Source organism: Leucopleurus acutus (assembly GCF_964270905.1).
Source record: "Leucopleurus acutus genome assembly, chromosome: 17".
Classification (NCBI taxonomy): Eukaryota; Metazoa; Chordata; class Mammalia; order Artiodactyla; family Delphinidae; genus Leucopleurus; species Leucopleurus acutus.
The window spans coordinates 81,224,053-81,249,378 of NC_139159.1; the positions used below are offsets into that span (position 1 = coordinate 81,224,053).

Here is a 25,326-nt window from a genome sequence, read left to right on the forward strand (position 1 = left end):
GCTTGAGGGAGCACACTCTCCAGAAGGCTCTAGATTAGAGGTTCTCGGACTCCAGGCAGCCCTGGACCCCCAGCTGATGGTGTAAAACGCAGATGCCCAGCCGCCACCCCAGAGGCCGCAGCGAGCACAGGAGTCACAGCGTTTTTACGGCCAACGCCCCGACCACCGAGATCCTGTTGCAAGTGGTAGAAACATACCTTCGAGACACACGGTTCTAGATGATCCTAAAAATGACTGAAAACTAACCTAAGTTCAGATTTTAAAAGTGTATTAGTGAAAAGGTTCCCTCCTTAGCTTGAACGCTCCCGGTAACTTAAGCCACGAGTGTACTGGTGTCCTTCCGAACAGGAGAAGGTGCCACTTGCTAACGAAGTGACAGGGAATTGCAACATTTTTAGAGCAGAGGCTTCTGTCATTTAAAAAGATAAAAAAAAAAAAGATACAGCAAGAAGAGACTAATGCCATTAATAAGACACCCACATGCACACACACGCGCGCGCGCACACACGCACGCACGCACGCACGCACGCACGCACACACACACACACACACACACACACACCACTCTTGAGTATATATTGTCACAAATAATAGTAACCCCTTTGTCGTTGCCGCCAAAATCCAGGCCGAGTGTCCATGACAGCGCTTCCCCGCCCCCGCGGAGCCCTCACACAAGACCGAGGCGGGCGCTGACCCCAGCACGAGGCACCCTGGTTGGGACCCTCACTCCACCACAGTGCCAGAGGTAATGTCAGGCCGGGATGGGAGGGCCGTCAGCAGGGCCAGAGGAAACCTACAGAGCACGAAGCAGCACTAGGGAAAGGCTCATCTCCTTCCTAGAATCTCTGTACTGAACGTGGATTGGATTCTCAGAAAACCGCCTACAAGGACAAAAAGCCCACTGCGCACAAACGGAGCCCTCTGCTGTCAGCCCTGTCGAGCTGTCCACGGTATCATTCTTAGTGCAATGGATTCTAGATTGGCAAACCCACGTCCGGGGCCCAGCACGCAAATCCTAGCAGAAGGGTCTGCCTCTGCTGCTGGCTTCGCCATCAGCCATCCTCCCGAGGGCTGGGCTCCTTCGCGGAACGCGGGCCTCGCAGCCCGCAGAGCGCCACCACCGACAGCCTTCTCTGTGTTTCAGTGCATAGATCCTATGACGCTTGTCTAACAAACCACACGCAGAGAGAAGTGCACGCTGATACGCAGACTCATTCCCAGGAGTGGAAGGATACATACATTCCATTTGTGCTTAATTGGCTGAGCGACACACGGGGATGAGGCGGGGAGGGGAGTGACTGCTGGAAGCACACTCCGTCCTCCTGAGGGTCCAGGCTGCGCGGTCTACACGAGGGGGTGGGCCGCGGGCACTGAGTCAATTGCATACTCCTGTACTTAAGCACTGAGAAACCACAAGGGTGGTCCAGGCTCCAGGCTCCAAAACACTCTTGATATGCTAAACAGATCACAAAAGCACCCCGTAGTCAGTAAAATGAAAAACAGCATCTATCTATCACATTAATACTGCAAACCAGATATATATACTCTTCTCTTACATTAAAGACATAACAGTGAAAAAGGATTGTACTGTATTTATCACCACAGACCCGTATTCTTTAGAAACTTTGGAAAATAAATGTCACAGTCCTATAGGACAAATCTTATGATTAGACTGTCGGCATATTGTCTTTTTTCTTTTTTTAAATAAATTTTTATTAAAATGGCACTTGTCTGCCAATCCCTCTGGACCTATAAATGTTGTAAACACACACGGCCCACCTTCTGCCACCCCTCCTTCCTTCGGGCTGAGTGAAAGGCGGGCAGTGGCAGAACGAGAGACACCAGGGCGCCTCGCCTGGCCCCTGCCCTCGGATCCCGGACAGCTGGTGGGAGCCAGGTCAGGAGCACACAGGTGTCACTCTGAAATAAACTTTAGTGACAGCATCAGAATGTTCAAGGCTTTAAAACCACAATGTGTTTTATGTTGCTTTCACTCTCACAGAACGTTCACAGCTAGTTTGAGCCCATCAATTTCATATAGAATCATGTGTTAAAAACAAGTAAATCGAACGACCAAATAAATTAAAAATGTTTTAAAGCCCTGAGTTCATAGACTGGTTTTAGGAGATTTTTAGGAAACACGGGACTCTATTTTCATAAGCAGCTTATAAGATTTTGGCAAACCATATTTCCTACGACAATGGGGTCTCATACAGGTCTGCAGTTCAAAATCCAAGTTTGAAATCTGGGACGGAAGGCATTCTGGAAAGTGGAGAATCTACTAAAATCAATGGCGTTTCATGTTCGATGCTGGCTGTCACGGAAGGGCTGGGCATTTGTTGGTCTGAGTGTAGCTGGTCTCATGTGAATCCAACTCGGTACACAATCGTAAACACTAAAACATGTCAAGCAAAGTACATGGTGCGCAGCGTGTCCTGATGGACCTGGACTGCCTTTGCCAACGCCTGGTGGTCTCGTCCGTTACTCTGCCCGGAGGTATGGCTTCCTTCAGCACTGTGGGGGTGGGGGACAGAGAGAGAGAGAGAGAGAGAGAGAGAGAGAAAGAGAGAGAGAGGGAGGGAGGGAGGGAGGGAGGGAGGGAAGGAGGGAGGGAGAGAGGGAGGGAGGGAGGGAGGGAGGGAGAGAGAGAGAGAGAGAGGGATAGGGATAGGGAGAGAGAGAGAGAGAGAGAGAGAGGAGAGAGAGAGAGAGAGAGAGAGAGCGCAGCCTTTAACGCACCATGAGGCAGCACACTGATAGCTAAGTTAGGACCACGCACCAGCCATCTGGGGAGGCAGCCACACAGCTAACAAATGGCGGTGAAGATGCTAGCTTTTGGGTGTCTGTGTCACGGTCGGCTCCAGCCACTGGGACCCCACTGCTTCCCATTCCAGAAAAGCAGATGCCAAAGCCTGTTGCAGAAACGACCCCAGCCAGGAAGGGCGTGCCACTCACCTATCGTGCTCTTTATCCACCAGGTGGTACCTGGCCCGGAAGGCCACCAGGTGAGCATAGTATGCTGGCGCCGGAATGGACACGGAGCGCGTGCAGCGCACGTAGGTGTGACACAGCTGGTAGGTGAGAATCTGCAGCTCATCGGAAGAGAAACGATTGTCATCCCAAAGCACGTGATAGTGGGAAGGCCTGCTTGTTCCCTAAAAGCAGATCAGAGGGTCAGAGAGGTAAACATGCAAGAGAGAAGTCCAGAACTCACCTGCAAAGGGTGCTGCCGAGAGAAGCTGTGCTTCCACCCCACGGTAGAATCCTTCACAGAGGATACAGTGGGAGGACGTTCAGTGGCAAGAAGGTATTTATATTATCCTACTATGTATCATTATAAACGGGCATCAGAGCCACATATTCTATGACCCCCTACTGGTAAAATAACAGACTATACACACAATTATTTGTGTAGAGAAAACTCGTAGGAAAGATATAATACAGAGATGGTTGTTTGGAGGATAATGTCATTTGTATATACTAGGTTTTCTACAATGCTTTATTTATAAAGGCAAGAAGAAATCTCTAATAAGTTACATATTAACGCCTTTAAAATGGGAGTTTGCACATATATTTATTTTGTGCGGTGTGGAATCTTTCAAAACTGAAGGAGGTGGGGTTGGCCGCCTGGCCCATGCCCGCCGGGGCTCAGGTGCCGGCAGAGCCGCTGCACTGCTCGCCGGGGCACCCATGACCGGTCAGCCGGGAGCGCACTTGAGGGGAGGGCCTTTCTCTGGCTTCTCCCCACCTGCCTTCCCTGCCACTCAACCCAAGCCAGCCAACAAGCAGGCCCTTCCTGACTCTCTGTCTGTGTTCAGGCCCCCGGAGACTGGTGAGCGGCAGACGCTCTTATCCTCTGATGAAGCACACATTCTGCGCCCCACTTTCAGCATTTAATCGGTGGCTGTCACGGGGGCCTGCGGGCAGTGGGGTATTTTGTATCAGAGGGTGTGCCGAGGACATGGCAACCACAGCAGAGCAGGACCCCTTGAGGCCCATTTTGTCAAAGCACTTAAACGTCTCCAGTGCGAGATTTCCCCCATTAGAAAGTGCCTGTGCAGAAAATGCAGGGAGGCAGGTTTACCCCTTAAACAAACCAGAGGCCCCGGGGCGGGGGGGGGGGGAGAGGGCTCCACCCACCAGGAGGGAAGCCGGGCTGGCCTGCACAGAAAAAGCGCCCGCCCAACACGGAAGCCATCGCGGGGACAGACGTGCCCGGGAAACACTGCGAAGCCTCCGTCCTCTCTGAGCCACGTTCCTCTTCTTCCTTTTTAACAACCTTTAAAAATGTACACACGGCTCAGCCCTCAGGCTGCACCCTGACAGGCTGCAGGCTGGGTGCGGCCCACAGGCCAGTTTGCCAAGTCCTGTTCTAGAGCCACGGTGACGTGAAGGACGTGCAGGTGTATTTCCCGTGGCAGAAGTACAAAGTTTACGGCAAGCCCTCCAAGTCTAAGTTCAAATCCCTTGGGGATGGATATCTAAGTCCTCACTTATAACTTGAAACACCCAAAAGCCCCTCTGTGGTGAAGCAGGACGGGCACCCAGAGCTAAGTCCCTCCTGTCCCAAGGGGCACAGCCTCGCAGATGCTGGTGGCTCAGCTCTGACAACAGGTGCGCTGGACGTGGCACCTCTGAGGTGGCAGCATCCTCTCAGAATCACTTGTGGCAAAGCTGTGGGTCTCTTCGCCAGGAGGGACAAGGAATGCCACGTGCTGACCTTCTCCGCACACCAGTGCCCGTGCGTGGCGGGCACGCAAGGCTGACCCCGCCGCTCCGTCACCTCTCATACCCCATCCAGCTCGCCGAACTCCAAGCACACAGGGACGCCACTTGTCCCCGCCAGCCTGCCTGGCCCTCACGCTCACTGCTCCTTCTTCCTGGACCTCATCTCGGCTAAAATGGGAACCCACTCCCGGCCCAGCACAGCACCCCAGTGGGTCCTCCATCCCCAACACCTGATGGTTCTCGGCCTCCACGGTTCACTGGTCAACCGCCTGCGTCCCCTTGGGATGGACTGGCGCCCCATCCGTGCTGTTCACCACCACATCCCCAGTGCCCACGGGAGCACCTGGCACAAGGTTTGTGCTCTGCAGGTGTTTGCCGAATGTGTGGACGACACCCCAGAGACACCAAGACTGTGCAAAGTGGACCCTCTGTCCTTACCTGGATGCCAGCATGACTACACAGGTAGAAGTCAAACTCGGTCGGGTGGGTGATTTTCGTGTCCACGGTCGTCCCTGCTGGAATGTTTCCGCTCTTCCCCACCTTCAGCAACACAGGAGCCCATTAGACACGCCCAGGGGACAACAGGGCAAAGCAAGCAGGCAAGCAGGCAAGACGCAGCCGCACTGCCTTCTGCTCTGATGTCTTTAAATTGGCCAATACATTTGCTCAGTGCCATGGCATTAAAATTTAACATATACTAACAACTGAAATCAAATTAATTCCTGTTCTCTTTGGGCTGGGGTTATTTTTCGCCATCTCATAAAGGCCCCTGAGGGAAATGCAGAGTCTTCCCTTCACTGAAGCATGTGCGTGGGCCACGTGAAGGGTCTTCATTATTGTTGAGGCCAAGATGGAAACTGTCACCGACATAACAAATCTAAGACCAGACGACGGACACGTGACAGCCGTCACCTGCCCATGTGCGCCTGCGTGTGCGCGCGCGCGCACACACACACACACACACACACACACACACACACAATACTCAAGGCAGAAGAGCTAGAAAACCCTGACAGCTGTCAAGAACTTCCCCACTCTACCGGGGGTTCAATCACCACCACCAGGGAGGGCGGGTTGCTCCACCAGAGGCCATCCAAGGAGCTGGGGTGTGGGAGGGACTACAAATTCTACCAAACCACTTAACTCTCAGTTTACACTCTAGCATCGAAAAACCACCAAACATCCAGCTACGCTACTGAAACAGCAAAACTCCCAATCAGTCACGAAGTCACTGATGGATTTTTTTTTTTTACTCATGCAATTTCAAATATACATACAAAAAAGAGAATCTCCAGTGTAACCCCTCTGCACCTGCAGATGTGTGTGTGTGTTTTTACTTCTTCTCAACCTTTTTTTATACCTTCAGATTATTTATTTGTGTATTTATTTGTTCATTTATTTATAGCTGCGTTGGGTCTTTGTTGCTGCATGCGGGCTTTCTCTAGTTGTGGTGAGCGGGGGCTCCTCTTTGTTGCAGTGCGTGGGCTTCTCACTGCGGTGGCTTCTCTTGTTGCGGAGCACGGGCCCTAGGCATGCAGGCTCAGTAGTTGCGGCGCACGAGCTTAGTTGCTTCGTAGTATGTGGGATCTTCCTGGACCAGGGATCGAACCCGTGTCCCCTGCATTGGCAGGCAGGATTCTTAACCACTGCACCACCAGGGAAGTCCCAGATTTTTAAAATAAGTAAAATATTTGAAAAGAGTGCCTACATTTGTATCCCTTCCATGCTGCAGTCTCAAATCTAGACTTTATTATTCCTACACATACTTTTATTCTCTGCTACACATTTAGGTCTCCGTTAGCACTATATTGTGTTACTTTGCAGATTTTAAAACTGTAGGGGCTTCCCTGGTGGTGCAGTGGTTAAGAATCTGCCTGCCAATGCAGGGGACATGGGTTTGAGCGCTGATCTGGGAAGATCCCACATGCCACGGAGCAACGAAGCCCATGTGCCACAACTACTGAGCCTGCACTCTAGAGCCCGCGAGCCACAACTACTGAAGCCCGTGCACCTAGAGCCCGTGCTCTACAACAAGAGAAGCCACTGCAATGAGAAGCCGGCGCACCAAAACGAGGAGTAGCCTCTGCTCACCGCAACTAGAGAAAGCCCATGCGTAGCAACGAAGACCCAGTGCAGCCAAAAATAAATATATAAATTTATTAAAAACACAAAACTGTATACATGTATCCTATAGGTTTTGCTACTTTCTGTTTTTGCTCTGTATTACAATTTTGAGATGTAGTCATTTGGTAGATATAGTTTATTATTTTTCATTGCTGTATAAGTGCCAATATATAAATACATTACCACCTTTTCTCCTGTTAACAGATTAATTTTTTGCTATTATAAACAATACTGCCAGAATATTCTTACAGAATACATGTCTTCTTGTACACAAGTGTGTGAGTTCCTCCAGGGTAGATCTCTAGAATTGCCGAACAGCGTTCCAAGTTGGTTACCCATTTGTATTCCCATCTGAAGTGTAGGAGAGTCCTCTTCATAATAATGCCTTTACTCTGTGCTAAGTGCTCTGCGTGTTAGCTCCGCCAACCCTCCCAACATCCTCAGAAGGTGGTCCAGGGGGTAGAGGGGCTGAGAGCTTGTGGTCACGTAGCCAGGATGCTGAGGGGATGGACTGGAGCCAGGTTATCCGGCTCCAGACCCTTTGCTCCTCATCACGGCACCCACATCCTTGACATTTGGTATTTATCAGGCTAACCTCATAATGTGAGTCCCCCCGACTTTTCCCGTTCTCTGAAATACTTTATACAAGATCATTCTTCGAAGGTCTGGTAAAGCTTGCCTGTAAAAATCTCTGGACTAACTTCATAAAATAAGCTAAGTAGTTTCCCCCTTTTTCCTATGCTCTGCCACACTTTAAGGTAATCTATTCCTGAAGCCTTAGTAAAGCTTGCCTGTAAAACTCTCTGGGCCTGATGCCTTTTGGAACAATGACTGGACTATCTTACTCAGCTGATTTTGGTAATTTATGTAATTCTACAAACAAGTGTTTGTTTCTTCTCAGCTTTCCAATGTGTTGTCATGAAGTTGTTATCATTCCATTATGATTCAAATAACACACACTCCCTCTGCAGCCATTGTTCCCCTTCTGTTCCCAACGTAATTACAAGTGTTCTTTTTGTTGAGTCTTGCTGGGTTTATCTATCTTCAGAGAAGTACCTTTTGCTTGCGTTAATATGCTCTATTGCTTCTTCATTTTCTAGTTCACGATTTTCTATTCTGAGAGAGAAAGTGGGGTGCTGGAATAAGCTGACTTTGAGCCCTCCTGACTCCTGGCAAGAGAAGTCTGCAGGCTGAGGTGGCAAGGGGCCTATGCACACCAACTCCTCAGCTTTCCCTTGACCACTGGGACTGACATCCTTCCTGTAGCTTCAGACTTATTCATGGCTCTCTTTCTTGTCTCACAACAAAAGCACCTATGTCTATACTCTTATCTGTAAATGCCTGCTTTAGTGCACTGCACAAGGTTTGATATGAAATTCTCGTTTTTGTTCATTTCTAATCATTTCACAATTGATTATTCTCTTTACATTTTTAATGCAGTGCTTTCTTTCTTTTTTTTTTTTAAATAAATACATTTATTTATTTATTTTTGGCTGCACTGGGTCTTTGTTGCTGTGTGTGGGCTTTCTCCAGTTGCAGCGAGCGGGGGCTACTCTTCATTGCAGTGTGAGGGCTTCTCATCGCGGTGGCTTCTCTTGTTGCGGGGCACGGGCTCTAGGCGTGCGGGCTTCAGTAGTTGTGGCGCGTGGGCCCAGCCGCTCCACGGCATGTGGGATCTTCCCGGACCAGTGCTCAAACCCGTGTCCCCTGCATCGGCAGGCGGACTCTTAACCACTGTGCCAACAGGGAAGCCCTGCAGTGGGCTTGAAATCAAAATTTTAAGTTTTCTTACGCTTTTTCCTACGTAACAGAAAATGTGGTTTGGGGACTTCCCTGGTGGCGCAGTGGTTAAGAATCTGCCTGCCAATGCAGGGGACACGGGTTCGAGCCCTGGTCCGGGAAGATCCCACATGCCGTCAAGCAACTAAGCCCATGCACCACAACTACTGAGCCTACACTCTAGAACCCACAAGCCACAACTACTGAGCCCAAGCGCCGCAGCTACTGAAGCCCACGTGCCCTAGAGCCCGTGCACTGCAACTGTCGAGCCCACGTGCCCTAGAGCCCGTGCACTGCAACTACTGAGCTCACATGCCACAATTACTGAAGCCTGAGCACTCTAGGGCCCGTGCTCCACAACAAGAGAAGCCACCGCAATGAGAAACCCGCGCACCGCAACAAAGAGTAGCCTCCACTCGCCGCAACTAGAGAAAGCCTGCGTGCAGCAACGAAGACCCAGTGCAGCCCCCCCCAAAATAAATTATTTTTTTTTAAAAAAATGTGGTTTGTAGAATACTGAGGTTTGGCAATCTCCTGAGACCTCTTTTGTGACCTGGGACAACGCCAGCTCGTGTAAGCCCTCAGCGTGAGCTCAGCTGTCACAGGCAGAGTTCTGTCTGTCAGGTCTGACTCATTCCTTTCTTCCCATTTTCAGTTTCTACTAACTTGTCCCTGTTTCACTTTCTGATGGTGGTCTGTTAAAACAGACCTCTTTGATGGTGTGTTTGTCAATTTCTCCTTAAAATTCTGCCTGTTTTTGCTTTACTTTTTTTCTTTACATATTTTTAGGTCATGGCGTGAGGTACATCCACGTCACAGCTGTTCTGTCTTCTCGGTGATCATGACAAAGTACCCCTTTTCCTCGCTATTGACTCTCAATTTGCATTTTGTCTTCCATTTAGGCAAGAAGCATTTTCGGTGCTGTGGTGCCACTGTGGCGTTAGTGGGCTGCACCACGTGGACACTAACGCCCGGCTTCCAGCCCCGCTGGCGGACAGTCTGATGGAATGTCCTTCCCTTCTGGGAGGTCTTTTATCTCATGCAGTTACTTTGACGCTGTGCAGTTTTAGGACAATGTGTCTAGGTATGGATTTATTTTTATTTATCCTGTTGGGAACAGGAGAGGCCTTTTAAACCTAAGGGTTCTGATCTTTCTCCAACTGTGGACAATTCTCAGCAGTTAGCACTACAAGTCTTAAGTCTCCTGCATGCTCGTGGTTCTTGTTCTGGAGCAGCCAGGAGAGGGATGAGGAGCTTAGACACTGCTGTCTGTCAGTGTTCTCCAGACCAGACCCCTGAGTGAGCTCCCCAGGCCCTCTTCCAGCACTCCAACCACCCCGTGGGCTCCCCACTTTACTGCATTCTCCCGCGTTCTTTACACTATGCTGTCTATGACCATGGTTGCTAACTGGCCCTGGAACCTCACCTTTGGTAATTTCCTTATCGGATAAATGACATCTGCCTGGACCTATCCTGGACCTGTGGGGTTTGCAGGTTCAAACTTCTCACCAAACTGAGGAGAGCCCTTCTCCAACGTCTCAGGCTGCGTCGCCACGAAGGGCCGGGTCTCCCAAGAGCCTGGGAGGTGGTGCAGGGCGTGAGACCCGTGTCCCTCGAGGCTGCACAGCCCAGGGTCGAGGACACTCACCCGCTCGTTCTTGTCGGTGCAGAACAGCCGAGTGTGGTGCCTCTTCTGGACCACTATGAACGTGATCCCCGGCTGGTAGTCTTTTTCTAGCTTAATGCATGCCTCTCGGATAGCCAGTAACTCGTGGTGAAGAACCTATGGAAAGAAAGAAGAACACTTTTTTTTTTTTTTTTCGCGGTACGCGGGCCTCTCACTGTCATGGCCTCTCCCGTTGCGGAGCACAGGCTCCGGACGCACAGGCTCAGTGGCCGTGGCTCACGGGCCCAGCCGCTCCGCGGCATGTGGGATCTTCCCGGACCGGGGCACGAATCCGCGTCCCCTGCGTTGGCAGGCGGACTCTCAACCACTGCGCCACCAGGGGAGCCCAAGGAGAACACTTTTGAGGATCATTATTATGTTTTCAGGCCTCTCGCTATCTTGGAATGAATCCCTTAATCATGTGTATGTTTGATACACGTTTACGTTAAGGCTTGTAGTTCCACTAGCTTGCTGTTACCTGTGTGATTCTGTCTCTCTGAGCCTGTTTCTTCAATAATATCATGGAGCAAACGATACCCAGGTTTCGTGGTTAAATGTTTTACGTTAGATAACGGAGAAACAGGCTGAGCGCAGGCTCTGGAATGTTCTAAGTGCTACCACCCACCGTGGACATGAGGCACTGTGGGAAACACACACATGAACAAATCAATCCAACAGCTTATTTTTGGATTGGAGAAGATGGAGAGAATCTAGTAAAAAAAAACAAAACAAAACAAAAAAACCCAAAAACCCACTGGCTTAGGAGCTGGACCTGAGGTCAAATCCTAGCTCTACTACTAAGCAACCGTGTGGCTCTGGAAAGCCATGCACCCTGTCTGATCCCCAGTTTTTTCAGTTTTAAAATGGGAACATCCCACCTTGCAAGCTTGCAGTGAAGACTAAAGTCACCTGCGAAGCGCCAGGAGTTAGGGTACAAGGATGCTGGCACTGTCTCTGCTCCCCCACCTGTGGCAGAGATGAACAGGCACACAGCCCGGCACGGGGGCTGATGGCTGCTACAGGGACCACACACCTCAGGTTTCAGCAACTGCTCTTGTCAAATACTGTGCTGCGATGTGTCTCAAAAATATGTCTTGGGTTCTGGGTCCAGAAACCCCATTGTGGTGATTCTGTAAGATGTGGAGTGCGTTCACCGAGAGAGAAAACGGAGGATGACACAAACCCTCTTCTGTAGTAAGAATGCCCATGACAAAGGGTGAACGGGTGCTCAGAAGAGGGGAGAACATCTCCCAACGGAGGGAACCAGACGGTTTTGTATAAGAGGGGCTTCGAGGCCGGCTGGCACAAGCTGGATCTGGACCCGAGACGCGGCACAGGAACCCCCAACCCAGGTTCCCACAGAAGCTCTGAATCAGGGGCCCTGGCCAAGAGCTACCAGACGGTCAAGGAACCTCAAGCCACCCCCCTCGCCCGCTGTGGCCTCAGCTGCTCCTACTTTGGACCAGGAAGGCACTGGCACCCGTGCCTGGTCACGTGCCACCCCACCTGCCTAGCAGGGTGGCCTGGGGCCTTGGGACACACTGGAGTGCCTCTTAGGATGTCTTTCTGTCTGGGTGGGTCTCCTGCAGCATCGGATACTTCTGCCTTCCCCGCTACTGTCTCTCGACGAAGCGTGCACTGGAGACGCGGCAGGGGTGGAGGTGGCATTAGCCCTGGCCAGGCATGGACACACGCAGGGGCATCAACCCCCGAGTTCCAGGGTCGGATGGATCCGCCGCTGCCCACACTCCCCTCGGCTTGGAGGTGCTGCGGGTGCTTTCCCCTGGAGCACAGCAACAACCCCCTTTGGTCCTCACCTGCCCCTCCTCCAGTGCCCCGGTGTCCAAGAGGCTCCCCTGCCTTCCAGACGTTTCCTCAAGGCGATGCCCCACACGCCACCTAAGGTGCCACCTCTCCCTCCACGTCCAAACAGTGGCTGCGTCCTACTGACCATTTCCAAAGGGCTCCCACCTACCCTCCGCCCGGCCACCATCCTCACCCTGCTCTGCGCTCTACCCACTCCGGCCCGCCCCCTCCTTTGCAGACAGAGGTGACCCCCAAGCCACAGTGGTGTCCCTGCCCCACAGAGACCCCCCCACAGCCTACAAGGCAAAACCTGGAGCCGGGAAGGGCCCCTGGCTGGCGTGTTCTGGACCGGGTCCGCCTGGACAGGCCTCTCCGCCCCACCTGCCGCAGACCCCTGACAACCCCAAGTCCATCACTACCGCCCACACGGGGACCAGATAAACCTGGGGGCAAAACAAAACCCACCCCACCGTCTTCATTAGCGAACCCAAGGAGGCGTCCTGCCGGGAAACAGGTGAGTTTAAGACACCGAGAAGAGGGCAGGGAAAACGCGGGGGAGACGGCCGACCTGCTGGAACTGCCCCTCGGAGACACCGTCTCGGTAGAAGATGATGCGGGTGGGCTTGAAGCGTGTGGACTTGTAGAACTGGATGAGAAGCTCACGCACCATGGCCGCCAGGTCCTGGATGATCTCCTGCCGGTGCTGCTGGACGCGCACGGTGGCGCAGTAGCGGTTCGGGTGGGCGTCCATGCTGCCCACGACCTGCGGGGCAACACGGGTCAGCAGGAGCCCCGAGGGCCCCCGCTCTAGGGGTGAAGGGGGTCCAGGAGAGGGCTCGTCACATGCAAACCCACCACCTTTACGATTCTTCTGAATGCGTGGCTGTAGCGTTTATAAACGTGTTCCAAAGAGTAAAGGTTTTCCCGAGGGACCTAATAAGAAAATCAACAATTGTTCTGAACCCCTAATTCTGCTTGTGATTAGATGTGGCTGAATTACATCAGCCCAGAGAAGGTACCTGGCGACAGTGACAGTGACAGTGTTCCTAATTCTTTCAAGCACACTGTTTTCCCAAAGCCATGTGCACCTCTACACACGACACTCCAAGATTCCGACCCCTAAGAGTGACGGGTGTCCCAAAGGCAAGCTGGCCTGAAACCAATCGCCCGCAGGTGCCGCCCAGAGGGAACCAGACAGCGAGTGCCAGGGACGTGACCCCACGGGGCCACCCTGCTGCACTGTTGATGCTGATCACTCAAGGAAAGGGCCAAGAAGCATGGAGATGCTGATTACGCAGGAACACAGACCAACGAGACCCGGCAGGAGGTGATACTCACGGCGGCGATGGACGGCTTCTTCCCATCCCCGGCAGGGGGGTGTGTGACATCCGCCCCCAGAAAGATGACGGGCTGCTGGAACACCGGAGGCCTGTGAGGGGATGCGGGAGCGTCAGAGGCCAAGGCTCGGGGACACGCCCGGACCTCTCAGGGTACTGGCACCAGCGTTACTTTGTGTGCTAAGGGTACTGTGGCCGTGTCTGTAAAGACTCCTTATCTTTCAGTCACATGTACAGAAACCTTACGGGTGAAAAGATGCTTGGTGTGAGATCTGCTTCAGAATAAGGCGGTGGGGGAGAGGGTGTAGGTGGAGTGTAGACTGAATGAGAGGGCTGAGGTGCTGACAGCTGCTGTGGCTGGGCTCAGGGACATGAGGGTTCTACCCACGTAGACGGCTGAAAATTCCAAGATAATTATACATACAAAGAGTCCCACGGTTTGTTACCCAACCCTGGACCTGCAGCCGCGCTGCAGGGTGCCCAGGAGCATCGTTGCTCTCTACCCGTTAGAGGCCAGCCCCCGGCCTGACACCCCTACATCTCCTCCAGACATGACCACACACTCTCAGGGCTGCGACACCGCCCCAGGTGAGAAGTACTGCTCTAAGCTCTCTCCCTGGGTCTTCTAAGCGTCACGACCCTGAAGCACCAGCGTTGGGGGCACGGCTCTCGAGCCGGCCGGCGGGTCCCAGTCTCACCGGCTGTGCGCCCTGGAGCTTCCTCTCTCTGTGCCTCACTCTCCTCTTTTCGCTGACCGCCTGTGCTCTGCCGCCCACCCTGCGCCTGCCCCCCACCCCCACCCCGTGGCTCTTCCCTGCTGCCCCCTCCCCCAATCCTGGATGGGTCCCGGGAGCATCGCAGCGCAACACATGCAGTTATGACTCACACCTTACACCAGCAGAACCACACCTGCCTCCGGACTCACTCTCTTCCCACAGCTCCCTCACTTCCCTTGCTCGCCTTGTGGCAAAGCTCCCGGAATTAGCCGATCCCTTTACTGCCTCCCAAGCAGGCCTCGTGCTGCCATGGCAACAAGACTCCTCTTTGCAAGGTCACCGACGACCTGCACACGTCCCCCAGTCCCATGGTGGAGCCTCGGACCTCATCGCACTTGGCCGGTTGGCACCGAGCGACACGGCCACGCACTGGCTCTTCCCCCGACCCCACCAGGCCCCAGTGCCGCCTTTCCAACCCCGGACTCCCCAGGCCGAGGGCTTGGATGTCCTTCCTATCTACACCCTGCCCTGGGGCTTCTCTCCAGCCTAGAGGCCTTAAATACCACCTCCACGTGAGGATCCCCGAACAAACCCCACCAACGCCAGGCCTCTGTTTCCCCTCCCCCCTCCCCCACCCCCAGTGTCTCCCCTGGGAGGCTGACTCACAGCCCAGCTTCCTCATCCACTGCTGCGTAACCGCCCCAGAGGCGCGGGCTCGGACTCACTCTCGAGTCTCCTCTTCCATTCACAGACCATCCCGCCCCAGCCGTGCCCCAGCACCTCTCCTGGGACAACGCAGGAGGGCCCGGTCCCCACTCCACCCGGAGCTGGAGCCGCCTTTTAGAACGAGGCCCCCGGAGCCACACCTCCACTCGTGAACCTCCCTCCCATGGATGCGCTCCCCCGGAGGGAGGGCCAGGCCCCCCAGCAGCGCTGTGCCCCTCAGTCTCTCAGTGGAACACCTGCCGCACTCCTGGCAGGCGGTGCCGCAGGGGCTGCAGTCTGCTTAGTGCCACCTCCCCTGTGAAACCCTCACCCCTCTGAGCTCCTGTCCCTTCCGCCGAGTCACCGTTGCTCACCTGGGAAGTGCGTTTCTGGACCCTCTCACCGGGGCCTGCGCTGGAAGGCTAGGGCTTCTGCGCACAGGAGGCGCTCAGTAAACACAGCCTGCGGCCGAGTGAACTGAGCAAGTCCAACGAGCCCTCGTGGCAGAGCCCCCCGCTCAGGGCGGCCACCACATCTCACGTGTGGGACCCCCGGCCCCGGGCGCGGTAAGAAGCCCCTTCTCCTCGGGCCCCTGCACCCAGTCCTCAGTGGCCTGCAGATGGCCCTGGTCCCCTGGACCGAGAGTATCCGAGACCCGCGTCCTACTCGCTTCCTTCACCCCACTGTCCAGGGAAGCGGACGCCGGCCCCGGCGGGGCCCCACCCCCACCCCCAGCTGGGGAGTCGCGCACCAGCTGCCCCGCGCGCACGCGGCGGAAGGCCGGCCTCACCTCCCCTGGGGCAGCAGGATGTTGTTCACGCCGCCCAGCTTGACGTTGATCTTCAGGCAGAGGTTGGACAGGGTCTGCGGCGTGGTCCTCTGCACGTTCTTCATCTGCACACACTGTGTGGCCATCCCCAGCACCGTGTCTCCTACACGCTTGACCTCGGCTGCGGAGGGAACGGTGCGCTCAGGACGGCTCCCCTGGCGCCTCCCCTCCACCCGCCCCACGTGCAGCCAAGCCCGTGGAAGAAGGGGTCAGAGCCCGGGTCCCAGCTCTGCTCCACGCCGCCCAGGCCTGCGCTAGCTGCGGGGCGTGTGTCCCGCTCGCTCAGAGGCCGGGCGGGTGCAGCCCAGTCCTGTCAGGAGTGTTTCTGCGACTGATCCAGGCCTGCAGGGCGGTGCGGGCAGAGCCAGGCTGGAAGCCAGGGCTTGCATTCCGAAGGCCACCCTCCGTCACGGTGCTCAGGATTGCAAGCAAGCCAATGCCCGAGTCGTTAAAAATATAAACACTGGCATCCTCACACCCTCGGCAAACGCAGATCCGACATCCAAGACCTCTCTGGGCCCACACCCCCTCTACTCCCGGGTTCTTTCGTGAAGCAACTGGTCAGCCGCTCCCTGGGTGGGCCTGGGCGAAGATGCGTGCGTAGCATGGGAATTCCGAGGGCTTTCTCTTTCCTCCTTTCCCTGGACACGGAGCACGTGCTCCGTCGCTGCCCGGACGGGGGATCCAGTCAGCGACACCGACACACCTCTCTGTTCCCTTTGCCCCGGGGCACCCACACACCTCCCGCGCTGGGGCCTCTGGTCCCCAGAGGGCTTCCGGCAGACGCACCCGGCACCCACCTCCCCATGCCGCCGCCACCTGTCTACACCACCAGAGCCCCAGAGCTTCCCAACCCAGGGCCTGGGACTCCATCACAGGGGCCTGGTGACTTTCAGCCGAGTGGAAGCGCAGCCGCCCTTCTGGCAGAAAGGACTCTGATCAGAGCAACCGCCCTTCGGGCAGAAAGGACTCTGATCAGAGCAACCGCCCTTCTGGCAGAAAGGACTCTGGTCACTTCCAGAGGGCTCTGAGGCGGGCACAGCTCACAGTGGAGAAGTGAGTCCCAGGCCGGAGCTGAGGACGGCGCCCCGAGCGGGTGACTGCGTGTGCGCCGCCTGGCTGCTCCTCCATCCAGCTGACGTCTGCGTCGGGCGGCGCAGTAGGTAACCACACACGTGTCGAGTCCTGTGCCACCGCAGGACGCCGGCCTCCGGGAACCGCGGCCCCGGACAAGACTACCAAGGGCGGCCCTGGGCACGTGCGCGGCCGCAATCAGAAGCCACCCGGTCTTTCCTAGCTCTCGAGTGAGCCAGAGACAGGCAGCTCCTCGGTGCGGTAGAGACACGGAGGGCTGAGGCGGCACCGCACACCCACAGCGCCACCGGCAGCGGCCAGAGGCCGTGCGCGCGCCGAGGCCTACCGTAGACGGGGGTTTTTCCGGGCAGGATGACCACCACCAGCTGCAGGCCGGCGTACGTGTTCTTCAGGTGCCTGAACATGGGCTCCACGCTATCTGCGCCCTGGGCGTATTTACAGAAGCACGGCTGGCCCTGGATCGGCATTCCTGCGTCTCTCGAGATCTTTCTGAGCTGCTCCGTGAAGGACCTGAAGGAGGAGGAGGTTCGTTACGTGAAGCACCGAGAGCGCCGATGATTCCGACCAACCGGAAGCCCTGGGGAAAGGGCACAGTCCCAACAGCTCCAGACCCCAAACCGTCTTCGTCGGATCCAAATCCGAGCTGAAGCCCTGGACAAGGCCGTTTCAACATGGTAACAAACAAAGGCGGCCGTTCGTGCTAACCGTGCAGGTTACTGTAAAGTCACGATGACACAGGAGACTTCCAGTCGGGGCCACGCTGCCCCCTCACCGGCTGTGACACTCCCAGGGCAGCGACAAGTGCTGTCCTTTGAAAGCCGTGTGTGAGCAGCTGCCGCCCACTTTCCTGCGGATGCCGAGCGTTGTCAGGGTGAGGAAAACTGTGAGCTGACTGTCCCCTTGGATTTCCCCCCAGTTATTCCTGTGTGTGCAACTTGGACTCGGATGACATAATCACGGGAGAAAACCAAACAGCCCCCAGTTAGAGTAGCACCGACAGCTGCGGCCGACAGGCCCTGTGAAATCACAGGCGGGGCTGGGGAGACAGAGCCACGGCTCCTATTTTAAGCTCAGGAATAGAAACACCACCGCCTTTTACCATAAAGTCAGGACACTCCGACCGCTGCAGCCAGTTAGCGCTCGACCTCCAGCACACACCTACGCCCACACGTGCACGTACCCTGGGGCCATCTGGCTCCAGGAAAAGTGAAATGGGGGCCATGGACAGGACACGGAGAGGGGAGGCACCCCGAGGTCGGACTCTAACCCACTCTGTCCCCCGACATCCCGCGCTCCCAGCTTCTCCGCTGGTGGCGTGGAGGAGAGGCCCCGCCCCTCCCCAGAGTCCTGAGAGCCACAGCTCTCTGGAGCCACTCTCTGCTGCAACGTCCACTGCTACCTTACCCCGCTTTGCAGGGCCCCTGCTCCCACCCCAGGGAGGCAGGAGACAAAAGCCCTCCCCTCCCTGCTGGGTCTGTTTGGCACAGAAGCGTGAGCATGTTTACGGGGCCGCTTTCAAAGGGCCTGGCACTGGGCCCGGCTGGGCCGAGACAAGCTCCTCCCTCGCCTCCACCTTGTACACTTGCTCTTCACTTGCTGTTTTGTTTCTTACAGAACCTGCCCCGCCTCCTCACACTCGCTCCAACAGCGAGTCTGAGAAGCAAAGCAGCACCGGGGTCCCCCACTTCCCGGCCCGGCCACCCCAGGCAGTGCCCTTCCACGGGGAAAGGCTGCCAACCCCTGCCCTCCAAACGGAGCCCACGACCTGCCCGGCCTGACGCAGCGGGCCTTCCCCGTGGCCCCCTCCCCCCGCCCCTGGGGGCCTTACTTGAGGTGAACCTCCGTGCACTGCCGCTGGGGGGCGAAGCACGCAATGGCCCACACCTTGATCTCAATGCCCGTGTGGAACTGCTTGTTCCTCATGTCCCAGACGCCCTGGACAGGGGTGGCAATCGCTTTATTCTGCAAACGGCGAGAAGTTTAGAGTAAGAAGAAAACGGAAAACATATTCCTCTGACCTTGGATTTTGCTACTGTCCCTACTGCTGTTGGTCCCCTGACCAGATGGCAGCTCCTGAGGCTGAGAAGGGAACCTTTGCGTAGACTCCCCATCTCTGAGCCGCCTGGCACCGCAGGGGTCCCACGGGTGTGTGCAGGATGGATGGATGGATGGATGGACAGAGGATGGATGGAGGGGTGAGAGGTGGAGGGAGGATGGAGGGGTGAAGAAGTAGATTGTGGGGAGCAGGGGGGGTGCCCGGAAGGCTGAGCAGGGAGGGCCCAGAGCTCCATCCAATGTCACGGGTCGCCTGGAGGAAAAGAAGTGCTTCACGACGTTACGGGAAGGCTTCTTGTCTTATAAACAGGCTTCCGTTCATTTCACCTCATCCGTTATCAGCGGGGCAGCCAGGGAAGGAAGGGAAGGGAAGCGAAGGGAAGGGAAGCAAGGTGTTTCTTCCCAGTCCTGTGCCTGGAGCAGACAGGCCAGCTAGGACCGAGCCCATCGCTTCCCCGGCTCCACGCGCCACTGCCTGCAGTTGTTTAAGCTATTCCCATTTCGGAAGGAAAAAAACAGCAGATAATGCATCCACTTAATTTTGTCATCTCTCAACCAGAAATGACCAGGTCTCAACACTCACTGAAGGAATCTCTGAACTGCCTTCAAGTGATTCTGGAGCACAAGGGACAGTCAGGAAGGGACGCTGTGACTGGAGCTGTGCTGGCTGGACCCTTGTGTGCCCTACAGAGAAAGCTCGAGTCCCACAGGCTGGGCCTGAGTCAGAGAGAAGGCTTTGGCACTGGCCTCCTTTTTTAGCTAGGGCCGGGTGGAGGGGGCAGAGCTGCCATCCCAGGCCAGCGGGCAGCAGGCCCTGAAGGACAGGGCTGTGTCTGAGTTGCTGTCATTTACTCTGCAAAAGTGTTTTTTAATGAAAAACACTTTTTTCCTACTAAAATAATATAAGCATATTGTAAAAATCAAATATTACAGAAATGAATGTTTTTGTTTCCTATATTTTCTAAACCACTACCCAGCTCCTGCGAGCCTCCTTCTATAAGACAGAGCCACCACCAAGTGTAGTGTTCCAGACTCAGTAAGTAAACACACACACACACACACACACGCACGCACAGTTTACACTGCAGTGCACTCTTACTATCGGAGCGTTTCTCAGCCTCAGCCCTGCAGTGGGCACGTGGCTGGCTGGCTGCTGTGTGGCAGTCCTGTGCGCTGGAGGGTGCCAGCAGCTGCTGCCCATCAGATTCCAGTCCAGACGTTGCCGGATGTCCCTGGGGGACATTTAATGTTTTGTCTAACAGGACAATGGGTAGGGCAGGTGATGAGAAGTGTTCGCTCCCATTACAATGTTTAAAACATCTGGAAAAATTCATTCATTTAGAAGCATTTAAAGTTTGGATCCTTACAATTCTAACATTCTTGCAAGGTTAGATTACAAGAGCTGCTTTGTTTTCCAGATGACTCCTGTCTTTACTAAAAGGTGGAAAGACGCTGGATATGCAATCTTGGTTTCACTATGTAAGTCTCACTACCTCGGGCATCTCCTCACTGACCTGTGAAAGGGAATCCACCTCTCCCTCCAAGGGCCACAGGGAGGGTTAAGAAGGTGCTGTGTCTGCAGCGTCTGAGCTCCCAGGTGCACAAGTGGGCTGAGAAGGAGCCAGGAGGCCTTGCTCAGAAGGCACCCTGCAGAGAACCGGGAGCAGCCCCCATGCCCACTGGCTAGGGTGGGGCTCCCCCCCACAAAGGAATACCACGCAACGGTCAAAAACGACAAGCCAGAGGTCACACACATTCCAAGATCTCCATGGGATCGAAGAGAAAATATTAAGTAAAAAAAGGCAAGGCACAAACGTGTACTTAATATGCAGCTATCTGCACAAGAAGGGGTGAAAAAAATATGTGAATAATCCCTGGAGCGATTTTACATGGAGAATTGCCTCCTGGGAAAGTAACCAGGATCTGGGGAGAAAGAGATTTTTCTCCCTATAATTCTTTGTATCTTTTGAACTTTGAAACGCTTAAAAAAAATAGAACTTATATTTTAAAATAAGAAAGGAAAAAGTCCTGCAAACAAAACTGAAGGGGGGCTTCCCTGGTGGCGCAGTGGTTGAGAGTCCGCCTGCTGATGCAGGGTACACGGGTTCGTGCCCCGGTCCGGGAAGATCCCACATGCCGCGGAGCGGCTGGGCCCGTGAGCCATGGCCGCTGAGCCTGCGCGTCTGGAGCCTGTGCTCCGCAACGGGAGAGGCCACAACAGTGAGAGGCCCGCGTACCGCAAAAAAAAAGAAAAAAAAACTGAAGGGACTTCCCTGGTGGTGCAGTGGTTAAGAATCCTCCTGCCAATGCAGGGGACACGGGTTCGAGCCCCGGTCCGGGAAGATCCCACATGCCGCAGAGCAACTAAGCCCGTGCGCCACGACTACTGAGCCTGCGCTCTAGAGCCCGCGAGCCACAACTACTGAAGCCTGCATGCTCTAGGGCCTGCATGCCGCAACTACTGAGCCCGCATGCTGCAACTACTGAAGCCCATGTGCCTAGAGCCCGTGCTCTGCAACAAGAGAAGCCACCGCAATGAGAAGCCTGTGCACCGCAATGAAGAGTACCCTCCACTCGCCGCAACTAGAGAAAGCCCGCGCGCAGCAACGAAGAGCCAACGCAGCCGAAAAAACAAAACAAAAAAACAAAACTAAAGCTTGCCAGAGGCGCTGAGGACTGGAGTCCCACCCCACCAGGTAAAAAGGTGTCAAGTCATGTAGAACACAGGCTCCCACAGGTGCTCACTGACCCACAAAAGCCATGACCTTTGTTCCCGTTCTCTCTCTCTCTCTCTCTCTCTCTCTCTCTCTCTCTCTCTCTCTCTCACTCTCTATCGTGCGCGCGCGCGCGCTCGCTCGCTCGCTCTTTTTCTTGGCTGTGCCCCGCGGCTTGTAGGACCTTAGTTCCCTGACCAGGGATTGAAGCCAGGCCCCGGCAGTAAAAGCGCCAAGCCCTAACCACTGGACGGCCAGGGGATTCCCAAAGCTGTGACCCTGGAAGCTGAGCCCCACCACCTGCGCTGCAGCTACGGGGGAGGTGCCAGGAGGAAAGGAGAGAAGAACTTCTCGTGAGTTCGAAGGGGCTCAAGGGTCAGGACCGTACTGACCAGAACCAGAGGTCAGGTGGGCAAGAACCACAGACAGAACTGTGCCCGTGACTGAACTGATGTACCTGCTCCACACACCCCCAAGACAAAAGCTAGAGAGCGGAAAAGCGGCATGAACTTCTGGAGAGCAACTCGTCACTGGCAGAGTACCCATCATACAAAGAACGACGCTTTTAAAATTCTGATGAGATAATAAAGTTTACCTTTTGAAAAGGAAAGGGGTGATTCAGAAAACTTTAAAAGGGTTAAGGAAACCAGTCCTTTATGAAGGCCCATGGCTGTTACAGGTTCACACTGGGTCAGGAAGAATCCTTTACCTTGACCATGGTCTACACCTGAGGATGTGTGCGTGTGGGTCAGGTGCTGCCGCTCCAACATCGACGTTCAGACACACACTCCCAACACCCACAAACAGCCCACCCAGCCGTCTACCTACCCGGCCCCCGTAGAGGATGGAGGGCGGCTGGAGGACCCGCCCGGTCACGTCGGTCATCTCGTCTCTGACCATGATTCCAAACTCACGGACATACGGGTCTGTGTTAAAACTGGCACTTCTCATCTTGAAAAGGGAAGAAGGAAAGGCACAGAGTCAGGGGTGGACTTTGCTTCCTTCCAGAAGCCCAGTCTGTCCAAAGCATCGGGGGGCCTTGCCCTGGGCACCCTGAGCTGGCGTCCCCAGGGTGTCCCCACCCGAGGATGTGACGCTCACCAATTTGCTAATCTCTTCCTGCCGATCGGGGGCTGACCTGGCAGTCGCTCTGATCATGGTTGAGGTCTGATTGTCGGTCAGCTTTTTTATACATCTCTGTCCCGCCACTATGTTACAGACCTATGAAGAAACGCAAGAACCGGGTGTCAGCAGCGGGCTGGGAAGCGGGCACGGGTCTGAGGCCAAGCGCGAGAGCTGGCGCCCAGCTCTGCCCGTGACACACCTGTTCCTCACGGGTGAGCTGTGAGGCGCCACACAGACGCCAGTGTGGAGGCTGTTCCTGAGACCCACTAGGAACCGCACACGGGCGGAGGCCCTCCGGCCCAAGGCAGAAACCACCCGAGGAGACCCAGCACAACAGAAGCGCGAGCCGGGAACCGCGCCGCTGAAAGCAGCACCACCCAGCAGCGGGCTGGGGTTGGCCTGTGTCCTCACCCTGGGTTGTGCGGACCCCCGTCCTCAGACACGGGGCTGTAGTACAGAGCTGCGGGGGATGGGAAGGAAGTCTGCCTCCTGCACCCGGCACAGGCAAAACCAAACCAAGGGCCAGGTGTTCCAATAACTGGACAAATACCGAGAATTTAAAACACTACCAGAAAAGACTTAAAAACTTGTGTCCTAGTTCCAGCATTTGATCTTTTCCCAGGCAAGGATTTTTCAAACCAGAAGTGATTCCTGAGCACATTTTACTGGGTGCCAGGGGCCTGCTGGGCACACACGTATGGTCTCGACCTTCACACGAATCCTGTAAGTTACCAAACCCATCTTATTAGTGCAGAAACTGAGGCTGGACCACATCTGTTAACCTGTCCCAGGTCCCCCAGTGGCAGGCATAACAAGGTTTGGGCCCGGGGTGCCACCGGGACCCCTGCCCCGGAAGTTCTCCTCCCAGCCCACAGAGATGGAGGGAGGGGGACTTGCCTCTAGGGGAAGGTAGGTGTGTTTCTGCTCCTGTCCGACTTGTAAACATGGGAGGTGAGGGTAGCGCAGAACCAGCTTGTGCCTATCCTTAAAGTACTGGGCCACCGTGCACTCCACCGTCTGCCCGCTCTCCTGCTGCAGCGGGAACCTGGGGAAGAAAGAGGCGGCTCAGCCCCGGAGCTTCCCAGGCCCCCAGGGGATGGGTGACCAAGACCCACGTGCCCGCTCACACAGGGATGCTTTGTGGGTCTGCCTTCTTAGGGCTGAAGAAGGTGGAGGGTGATTCAAAGCACCTCCCTGGGGGTCAAAACCAAATCATGCCCTCTGGCTTATCTGAACATTCCCAAGTCCCTAAACTTTCGTTTTATCTCTGGAGTCGGGAAGTGAAAAGCACCCGCACAATATGCAATATGCAATACATATTACAATATGCAATAATCACAAACGGCACATACACCTGGAGTACACGGAAAGGACTCAGGACAAACGACACATACATCTGGAGTACACGGAAAGGACTCAGGGCAAACGAAGACAAATCCAGAAAGAACAGCCTGTGCACGTTCCAGCTGACCTCGCACTGACTCTGAAAGTCGGTTACCGGCTGAGCGCTCCAAGTGTCCGCCCCAGAAAACCTGAGGCCTTCCAGAACAGGACAGTGAAAGGGACAAGCTGGGGCTGCTCAGGCCTCCGCAGCCACGTGTGGTGGGCTGAGGCAGGAGAGGCCCACTTGCAGGGGCGGGAGAGCACAGTGGCATCCTGCACTCACGGGGGGGAGGGGGCAACCCCCATGCAGGATGGGGCCGAGGGCGCTGGGCACAGGGGTAGGGGACCTCTGCCGACTCCTTCGCTCTGCCCGGTGGGAGGAGGTCATGGGGACAAAGACACAGGCTCATCTTGCGCCCCCACTGCTGCACAGGACCCTGGGCGTCTTGGTATAACCAGTACCCAGAGACACACCAGGCACTTCCCACGGAGCGACCGCGAGAGAAACTAACGAGTCCTCACTGGACCCAGGAGGCCTCAAGGTGGGGTGAGGGGGCCACACAACCTCAGACAGCACTGCATCCGTGCACCAGGACGCTTACCACACGGACCTGGACCCCAGACTGTCTGTGAAGTGACGGGAGCTCAAGACAGAGGCCGCAGCATCGGCCTGGGCCGGGCCACGCTTGTGGATCCAGGCAGCGCCAACCGATCCCCACTCCCTCCCTGGACCCCACTCAGTACGGAAGACTGGAAAATGCACCAAAAAGACCTTCCCTCGCCCGTCATATTCAAGAAGGAAAACTGACGGTGAGCCCCTCCCCCCGCCCCATACAGGGGGAATTTCATTATTTTATTTCACAAGGTGAAGTGTGCTTTCGGAATTTTATAACTAGAATGAAAATCCTTTGCAGAAGTGATTGCTGCAGAGTTTGGACATCTGAGTGACAGTGAAGGTCAGAGCTGGTAAGCGTTTGACAGGGAGGCCGTTTACGTTTGGTGGCTGGCGGGCCGCCGGGTCACGTTGCAGACGCGGTACTTCCTCTTCATCTGCCCGCAGTGCGTTATCTCCACCTTTAGACCTGAGAACACACAGCAGCTGGGTTTCAGCATCAAGATTCGCCCGGGCCTGCAGCGCACACCCCACTGTCAGCCCATCAGCTTTCAGGGGAACCTCACCCACAGACCCACGGCGAGGGCCTTCTGGGTGACCCTCGCGCTGGGCCATCTCACCCCCAGGGACGCCCCCTGCCCCAGGGATGCC

General features: G+C 55.3%; 1 protein-coding gene across 1 annotated transcript in view; it reads right to left on the reverse strand.

Annotated features, from left to right (window-relative positions):
* Nucleotides 1-510: 510 nt before the first annotated feature.
* AGO2 (argonaute RISC catalytic component 2) overlaps nucleotides 511-25,326 on the reverse strand; it is a 97,382-nt gene continuing 72,566 nt past the window's right edge. The window contains exons 7-19 of the mRNA XM_082858499.1: nucleotides 25,057-25,144; nucleotides 23,577-23,724; nucleotides 22,656-22,775; nucleotides 22,383-22,505; nucleotides 18,614-18,747; nucleotides 17,111-17,295; nucleotides 15,652-15,811; nucleotides 13,442-13,532; nucleotides 12,672-12,866; nucleotides 10,280-10,414; nucleotides 5,167-5,268; nucleotides 2,956-3,155; nucleotides 511-2,514 (exon numbers count right to left, since the gene is read on the reverse strand). Coding sequence (XP_082714625.1) covers nucleotides 2,406-2,514; nucleotides 2,956-3,155; nucleotides 5,167-5,268; nucleotides 10,280-10,414; nucleotides 12,672-12,866; nucleotides 13,442-13,532; nucleotides 15,652-15,811; nucleotides 17,111-17,295; nucleotides 18,614-18,747; nucleotides 22,383-22,505; nucleotides 22,656-22,775; nucleotides 23,577-23,724; nucleotides 25,057-25,144 — 1,790 coding nt within the window. The 3' untranslated portion in view covers nucleotides 511-2,405. The remainder of the gene's footprint in view (nucleotides 2,515-2,955; nucleotides 3,156-5,166; nucleotides 5,269-10,279; nucleotides 10,415-12,671; nucleotides 12,867-13,441; nucleotides 13,533-15,651; nucleotides 15,812-17,110; nucleotides 17,296-18,613; nucleotides 18,748-22,382; nucleotides 22,506-22,655; nucleotides 22,776-23,576; nucleotides 23,725-25,056; nucleotides 25,145-25,326) is intronic.